General features: G+C 48.0%; 1 protein-coding gene across 7 annotated transcripts; it reads right to left on the bottom strand.

Moving 5' to 3' along the window:
• Positions 1-565: 565 nt before the first annotated feature.
• On the bottom strand, positions 566-6,966 carry LOC125545078 (UDP-glycosyltransferase 87A1-like). 7 transcript variants are annotated; one of them, XR_007299881.1, is made up of 7 exons: positions 6,387-6,965; positions 5,308-6,223; positions 4,842-5,187; positions 3,436-3,655; positions 2,446-3,096; positions 1,325-1,680; positions 566-1,250 (listed from the first exon to the last, which is right to left on the bottom strand). XR_007299881.1 is itself a non-coding variant. In XM_048708938.1 (2 exons), exons 1-2 carry the CDS (start codon positions 6,883-6,885, stop codon positions 5,331-5,333), a joined length of 1,392 nt encoding a protein of 463 aa, XP_048564895.1. In that variant the 5' UTR covers positions 6,886-6,965; the 3' UTR covers positions 5,203-5,330. The 7 variants fall into 7 exon arrangements, 1 of the variants encoding a protein (XP_048564895.1); XR_007299880.1 differs by having other exon boundaries at positions 1,325-3,096; positions 4,842-4,939; positions 5,039-5,187; XR_007299879.1 differs by having other exon boundaries at positions 1,325-3,096.
• Positions 6,967-8,681: the final 1,715 nt, after the last annotated feature.

Here is an 8,681-nt window from a genome sequence, read left to right as displayed (position 1 = left end):
ACCCAATATTTTTGATGGGACTTGATTGCGTGAATCTGTTATGCAAACATCACGCAAACCATTTATGGCGTCTAATACTTTGTTGAAGTGTCGGCTGATTGGTTCGCCAGAATGCTGATATCTATCTTGGATGACACGGTTTCTAACATTGTGAGCAATTGTATGTAGAAACATGAGTAGTTGTTCGTCCACTGTCATTCGATTTGTATCCTTAAGTAACTTCCTCTCTCACAAAGCATCCCGCAACAAGTAGAATGTGTGCTTCTCAAGACGAAATTGTTCATAAAATCTAACTGGATGTCCCTCTAAAAACTCTATCGTTTTCTGAGCACCAGTTAATATAGAAGTGTTACGGGGTGTTCTGAATAACCATGTGAACAACATATCGTGAAACAAGGATACCGCAGAAAAGTTATTAATAAGCACTTGCTCGGAATCAGAAAGTTCATCATCTGGCACATCCGAAATGTTCATAGATCCCTGCATGATTTGCACAGTTGACCATATCATCTCTGGATAAATGTTTTAAAATGTAATAGTGCTGAACCGAACAATGAACAATACCAAACTGAAAACAATATTTATTACTTCACACAAACTGACAAAATATAAGTGAAATTGTTTTCTGAATCTTGTAAAGTGCGACAACGACTGAAATAAAATACTATGCTCAAAGGTGTATTACAAAAATTCTAAGGATCAAGAATCCAGAGCTTCCGCGTCTCTTCATCCATCTCAATGAAAATGTCCCGTTTATCACCGTCTGTAAATGCCTTTACCGCTTTTAGTTTCTCATTGGGATCTAGATTACTCATACTATTTAGTATTGCCAGACAAGATTTAACCGAGTAAGCTTTAGTTTGTTGTGCTACTGTTTTCTTTGCTTCAGCAATGCTAAGTGATGCATCTGCAAGGCGATCAATTGCTATTATGGCATCATCGGCTGTCCGTTTTTGTCCTCTTGCAGTTTCCTTGGATCCACTTCCAGGGGACTTCTTTTTTTCTGGCTCAATGGTAGTTGACTTCTTGGTGAAGACACCAGGGGAAGCATTGATTTCATCAGAATCGATGTCATGTACTTCAACTTCCGTATTGAGATCAATTTGTGAAGATTTGGTCATACATGCACCATCTTTTCCTTTTCTAGATACAGCACCAGCTCCAGATGTTGTTGAACTAGCACATATGGCTTGAAGATCTATCCAACTAGGCCACACCTTATCTCGATATTCTTGGATAGCCTTATCCTTCTGCAAGTTGTTTAATGTTTTTGTTAATAATAGGATATGGAAACTTTATATGAATTCTACTTGAACAAACTTACCTTAATTAGTTCTTCCCAAATATCTTCTGGAGCTTTTATCATTTTGTCATCGTCATCCCAACCAAATCCCGTGAGTTTTAGAAGTCTGTCCATGGTGCTGTAGCAACTCCTGTAGTACTTATGACGATTTTTCAGTTGTTGTAATTCAAGTTTTTCTACCCTTGAATCATTGAATTGTTCTAAGATATCATGCCATGCTTTCTTTGTGTAACATGTTCCTTCTTTTCCTCCATGTAGGCTTTGATCTTTTAATATATTCAGCAGTATTTTGTCCTCTGAAGATTTCCATACATGGCGCTTAGCTTTATCTGTGTTTTCCTTCTTAAATTTTTTTCCTTCTCATCATCCATATTTTTCTACAGAGGGGATACAAGAAGCAATAATGGAAGATGAGTCATTTGGTTCAAAAGGAATAAATCTACGAAGTGGAAGAAAATGAGCATGCCACTAATCTTTTGTTCATGCTATGACTGGACACTTGAATTTTTGTCGCTTGTCTGTCTAACGGGATGTTCACATCCCTTATTAGTTATTTTCCTAGGTTGCTGCCAAGATCTTTAATTTGCTATTAAATCTGGTCTCGCTTGCCCCAAGTACTGCTATCAACATCAGATGACATCACAAGGTATTCTAATCTTCATCTGCTTACTGCTTAGCTCTTACTGCACACTATATATTCTGGATAAATATGATTGATACTTATGGGAAATTATCCTTACAATGTGCTTTAAACTGCATCCTTGTCATGAAAAATTAACTACTGCACTTGATATATATAGTCATCAATAATCTAATTGTGGTTCGGTGTTAGATCATTTTAGTATTTATATAGGCATTCATAGTGCAATCTGATTCTCTTATGTGCCACATGTTCATATTTACGATACTCCCTCATCAGAGTTGCCTCTAATTTTTCCTTCAACAGTACGTGTTACCATTTAGATTAACAGATTACCAAGTTGTTGGATCTACTATGTCCTAGGAATTGCCCATATGAAATTATCAGAGGTTTTATTCAAAATAGGGTTCACTACCAAATAGATTAATTCAATCAACAGTACCATGAAAATATTTACAAATACAAATTCGTACTACTGTGTAGCATGGTGAAGGCATGGAACCTGATTGAAGATGGGAAGACTGATTGAAGGTGGGAAGACGATGCACGGAAAGCCTGAAGGAGATGTGGAGCCTTATTGAAGATGACCAACTTCAGATCCAAGGTCAACGTCTCCCATCCAGTGATCCCATCCAGTGCATGTCACGGGGATCACAGCCAGCCCTTTGCGATCTGGGTGTATAACATGCGGGAAACAAAGTCTGTCTTTTATAGGCAGTGAAAAGGGCGCGAGGTGAGATGCAAAAAGCAGAATTGGCGCCATCTAAGGTTGTTGAGGAATAGGCGGGGGCGGAGAAAGGCAGTTGCATATGTATAAGCTAATCGCGTTTGTGGAAAAATGAGTAATACTAGTTTTCCCACAAACCCGGAATTATGTGTTTTTGGGAAACGAGTTTCCCCTATCCACGGGGTTGTCGGACGAGCCAAACAAGATTTTTTTACGGTTAGGCAGTTTCCTTGGCTTACGTAGATTGCGTTCTCTATATTCCTCTTATCCAAACAACGCCTTAATTGTTCTTGTGCCAATATCAAGGACACCGCCAAAGCTTATATCACCAATGGCATCCTTTTGTATATCCTCAAGGCCACTGTTTAGGACAAAAAGTCTTGAAGGTGATGCCCTGTTCCTCGGTGGTGGCCCACTGCTACCAATCTGCGTAAAAATGTACAGAAGAATTCATATTAAAAAAAGGGCAGAGGCTACAATTATATTAAACTGAGGAACCAACTATACTAAATTGAGAAACCCACTATACTAAACTAAGCAAAGCACACCATAATTAAAAAAGCGAGCTGTGTTTGCTAAAAACTGAGCAACTAGAACTATATCGAACTGCAACTGCTAGTACAAAACTAGGCAACTGCTATACTGCTATTCTGCTGCTTATCAAAGATAGGAGTGCATACAAATGATATGCTGATTGAGCATTACATATTTCAAAAAGAAAGAATCAGATGCCACCCTTCTTTCAAGTTTTTCATAAAAAAATACCATGTGCTTGACTTTCTTCGCACGTTTCGGATGCCTCCCTCCTTCATCACGAGGGGCGGAATTGGTGGCCCGTTTCCCTGCCCGACCACCCCAGACAGGACCCTCATCTGTCTGCCCATGCTTGCGTCCAACATTGCTCCTTGTTGTTTGAGCCACCACCTCTTCTCCCTCATTTTCACCAACAGTTCTTCCCGCGGCCCTTTTGCTTTTCAGAGCCATTCTGTAGAAGAAACACACCAAAAAAATGTCATGTTGATGAAAAAAAGACAAGCCCTATAAACACAAGTTCTGCCTGTAGACAAAAAGAAAATGTGTGACTTCACTGTCATCGGGAGGTGAAATGATCTCAATTTACTCCTACCCAGAGATAACTCAACTGCTAAATGCTAGTACTTGCAGAAGCAACTTGGTGCTGAAAACTAGGCAACTACTCACTATTCGTAGCAACTAAAAATGACAAAAAACAAGCACATATTACTCCTCATCACAAAACAAGCACATGTTCATCTTCATCACATAGCTAGCCATCAAAAAACTCCTAAAGTTGTTAGTTACGATAAAAATAGTGTGGTTGGATTCAACCAACCAAAAAAAATACTTCATAACCAAAAAAACTTCGAAAGCTGCCAGTTATTCACGATGATATCTCATCTTCTATTCATAGTTATGATAAACAACAACTCGATGGTGAATCTGGCAACGTCATGTTTGGTACACTAATTTAAAGAACACTACAAAATGATAACAACTTGGTGGTGGAATCTAGGCACTTGGACAATAATGAGATGGCAATGGCAAAAAATCGACCAACCACAAAAACCATCTTCCCCAATAAAACAGTGTTGCTCGATGTTGAACAAAAGGCAACTACTGCCCTATTTCGTGCAACTCTGAATACTATGAAGTTCGATTGCCTCTCCATCACACAAATTGCAGGGATAACTAAGCAACTACCATCATATTTCTATACAACTGCATTTGGGGATTCAATTAACATCAAAAATAAAACGAATCCTATGGCCCAGTCAGATGCATCCCCTTACCCTGCCCCTCCATCTCGCAAATTGCAAGAAAAACTAAGCAACTACCATGATATTTCTATACAACTGCATTCGGGGATTCAAGCAACATCAAATAAAACGAATCCTATGCCCCCGTCGCTAGGATTCGGTCAGATGCATCCCTTACCCTACGCCTCCACCCTTTCAAGGACTCAATTCCCCCCCCCTCCCCTCGCCATAGCAACGCGGAGCCCTTTCCCCACCATAGCAACGCCGAGCCCGCAGACGCCATGGACAACCTCCATGCCCGCCTAGTCACCCAAACTCTAACGCTACAAACACGAACTCCCAACCAAATCTGGAGCGCAACCGAGGAGGAGAGGGAGAAGAGGTGCCGGGTTTTACCTCCGCCTGTAGCCGGCGACTCGCCGTGCTCACGGCCTCCCACACCGGCGACTCCGTGCGGGATCCACAACCGCAGAACCTCGCGCCGTGCGTCGTTGCTAGATGAGAGGGAGGAGAGGGAGAAGTTCGAATGAAAAGGGGACGAGGGCGATGGGGCAGTTTCGAACAAGAGGAGCGGTCGGTGTGGGCGGTTTCACCTGAATTAATGCAGCCCGGGCCCACCACACACCACACGTCACGCCTATTCTCATAATGGCACCTGGTCGGGCTGGATCCCGCGCAGTCGGAGCTATCGGGCGCATCGGACGGCTCTCCCACGTGCGCTCGCGACACCCATCCAGCGCAGCTGCACGTTTAAGAATTCAGGTTTAAATATACGGATTTTTCACTGTTTTTGACACGTGCCCCTGGCCACATTGCAGTGCATCATTTTGAGCTGTAAACATTTAATTTTTCTGCCACTCACTGGACTAAATGAAGTGCCATCAGTCAATGAGAACTTTCAGCCACCTCCAACCTTCCCTCGGCGAGATCCTCGAGGAAACCGCTGAACGAACGATGCGACGAGCCGCCTTCCCGGACCGCGCTACGGGAAACCTCGCGCAGCTGTGCGGCTCTTTTCCTCATCTCTTGGCCAACAGCAGAATCCGAATCCATCAGCTTCCTCGCGGCATCCGAGATGGCGGCCCTGCTCACAGACCCATCCTCCCCCCTCTGCTCCCTCAGGTCGATGCCGACCTTCCATTCGTCGGCGACCATCCGGGCGTTCACCAGCTGATCCCACGCGACGGGGAAGCCAATCACCGGCACTCCGGCGCACACGGCCTCGAGCACCGAGTTCCACCCGCAGTGGCTGAGGAAGCCGCCGACGGAGGGGTGGCGCAGCACCTCCTGCTGGTCACACCACGGCACCGCCAGCCCCTTGTCGCCACACTTCTCCCGCAGCTCAGGGGCCTTGTCCCGTGCCATCCAGAAGAACTTGACTCCAGCGTCAAGCAGCCCCATGGCGATCTCTTGGAACTGCGAGTGCGGCATGGAAGCGTAGCTGCCGAACGAGACGTACATCACCGACTTCTCTGGCTGCGCGTCGAGCCAGTCACGGTGCTCCTCGTCCTGGATCCTGCCCGTGTTCCCGTCCGGCTGCATGTGTACAGGGCCGATTGGATATACGGGGAACGGAAGTAGCTCTGCTGTTGTGTTGATGGCACGGGGTTCAAGCTCGTGGAAGGAGGTGAGGAGGAGACACTGCGCTTTACGTACTTTCACGAACGCCTCCGCTGTTATCTTCATGTGCCGCTTCCATCGGCTGAAGACCATGAGATCAGACATTCTTACTGATGAGAGGCACGACACATACTGATCCATGGACTTGGTGCTTAATTCTGCAGAGCACACAAGTAGAACACATCACTTGTCAAGAGTTGTTTAGTAAGAAAAATCCACGACTCACACAAAGGAACAACTGGAGATGCATCGTGCAAACACAATCGCATGGTTCGCATTAACATGTAATCACTCTTGGTGCATGGTCAGTTAGCTAGTTACCTTCATCGCGCTCATGTTCATCACCCGACGACCACAGGTCTAGGTGGTAGAGCGCCAAGAAGAAGGTGGCCGGCTGGGTCCACAGCGAGCACACCGGTATCCGGCACCGCGTGCCCACCGCAACCCCCCATGTCAGGTAGGTGTCGACCACGATGCCCTCCGGCCTCGGCTGTAGCTCCAGCACTAGCCGGCCGAGCAGCTGCCCGACGGCCTCCGCCATCTTGACGCTGACTGCCTCGAAGAAGGCGGCGTGGTCGACCCCACGGCTGCGCTCGGGGGGGATGACGTCGTTGGGGATGGTGGCGAAGCGCAGGCGGTCCGGCAGCGTGGGCGCGGAGGCCAGCAGCGCGTGCCACTCCTCGGTGACGACGACGGTGACGGTGAGGGCGCCGTCCGCGGCGACGAGCAGGCGGCACACGGCGAGCATGGGGTTGATGTGGCCGCGGCCCGGGTACGGCACCGCGACGACGTTCCGAGTCCCAGTCGCTGAGGAGGCCATTATTCGAGACTCTGCAGACCGGGGAGAGAGATGGGTACTGCTACAACAGATGTCAAAACTCGCTTCCCACTGATTGATATTTTGGTCTGCGTGGCTTTTTCCTAGCCACTCACCGACTCACGTGTCCCGCCTCAGATGATGAGAAGTGGGGCAGACAGGTTACTACCATTTTTAGCAATTTTTGGACATGCGACACCTGTCTCACGACAGGTCACCCACCGCTTCAACAGCCTTATCTCCTCGCGATCCCTCTTCTCCACTCGTTTTCTCTCTTTACCCTTTTCTTCCTTGTTCTTAACTGCCATAGGAGAGGCCGTCAATCCTATGGCGAGCACCACCAACCACCACAAATGGGAACCGGGAGGCACCGCCAGCGACGCCGCATGGATGCTACCCTGTCCCATTAGCCACCCTGCTGCTGCAATCCAGCCATGGCCGTAGCTGCCATTGATGCAAGCTCGAGAGGATGACACCATTGAGAACCACAACAGGACCGCGTCGTGGCATCCACCGGAGCCGCCGCATGCTGTCGATAATGGGTGGCTGCATCGAAGCATCCATCGGTGCCGCCTTGTGTTGTCGTTGTCGCGTCGGTGCATCCATCATTGCCGTCGCACGCGGCGTCCCAGCATCCGCTGACATCGGCGCTGCCACAGAGCTCGCCATGCACGTTGCTGCAGTGGAGCATCGATGGGGCCGCCGGAGCTACAATGAAGCGCCGCGGCGTCGTTGAACGCTTCGTCTGGTTCCAATGAAGCGTAGCCGGAGTTGCATTGAATCGTCGCCGGAGCTGCATTGAAGCGCCGCCGGGGTTGCATTGAAGCGCCGCCAGGCACCGTCAATGCTGCACGGTGCTTCCATGGGAGCTGGTGCGTGCTGCAAAGTCAGGCACCAGTAGCGAGGACATGGCCGGGGTCGCTCAGACTTTTTGTAGCATGAGTCCTGCTGCATGGTGAAAGATGCAACAGATAGTGTCCAGGGTCGTGTCTCGTCGGAGCTGCGCTTGTCAGGGTCGCAGCATCCGCGGCTGTGTGGTCGCCGGCGACGGTGCCACGGAGGAGGCGTTGGTGTTGCAACCTTATTTTCTGTAGAAGGTCGTGTGAGCTGCAGAAGGTCATGTGCGGTCATCAAGGGGCACGTTGTGTGAGGGAAAGGGAAGGGAGACTGGCTGCATCGCATGAATTAGACGGCCACACGCGCTTGAATCGTACAGCTGGGCAGCCGGCTGATCCGTAGCAGCCGCCGTTATCATGCCGTTGGCATGCATGGCATGCATGGCCCCAGCCGGGAAACAGCATGGCCCGTCCGTGGCGGCGACCTCGTTTTGCGCGTGCTCGTGCGGGCGGCTCGTCCCTTGGGCGCACGATGCTGGTTTGGAAGCGCGCGGTGCCGCGGCTGTGTGTTCGCGACCGCTGTGTTGTTCATTGAACGAGCTGGACGTGTAAAACCAAGAGTGTGCAGCACTAATGAAGTCCATGAAGCCCCTCAACCGTGAACCCACAGCTAAGAGGTGAAGCTGAATGTCCACGATCCGTAAGTTACAAGACAGTGTCTTTAGGAAGATTAGAAGAACATCTGTGTGTTACAATGGAGCCATATTAAGTTTAAAAATTTAATATCAGTTATGTTAATATTACATTTAATATTCTCATACATATCAAGTGACATTGACGATATTTTTTACCATCAAATTCTCACACACACTCCCTCTCCCTCCCTCTTCCTCCCTCTCTCTCCCCCTCTCCCTCTCTCTCTCTCTCTATAACACACACATATCCATCTTATTGGGTACGGGA

This window comes from Triticum urartu, chromosome 3 (genome assembly GCF_003073215.2).
Source record: "Triticum urartu cultivar G1812 chromosome 3, Tu2.1, whole genome shotgun sequence".
Classification (NCBI taxonomy): Eukaryota; Viridiplantae; Streptophyta; class Magnoliopsida; order Poales; family Poaceae; genus Triticum; species Triticum urartu.
This window is presented reverse-complemented; position numbering and strand designations above follow the sequence as displayed.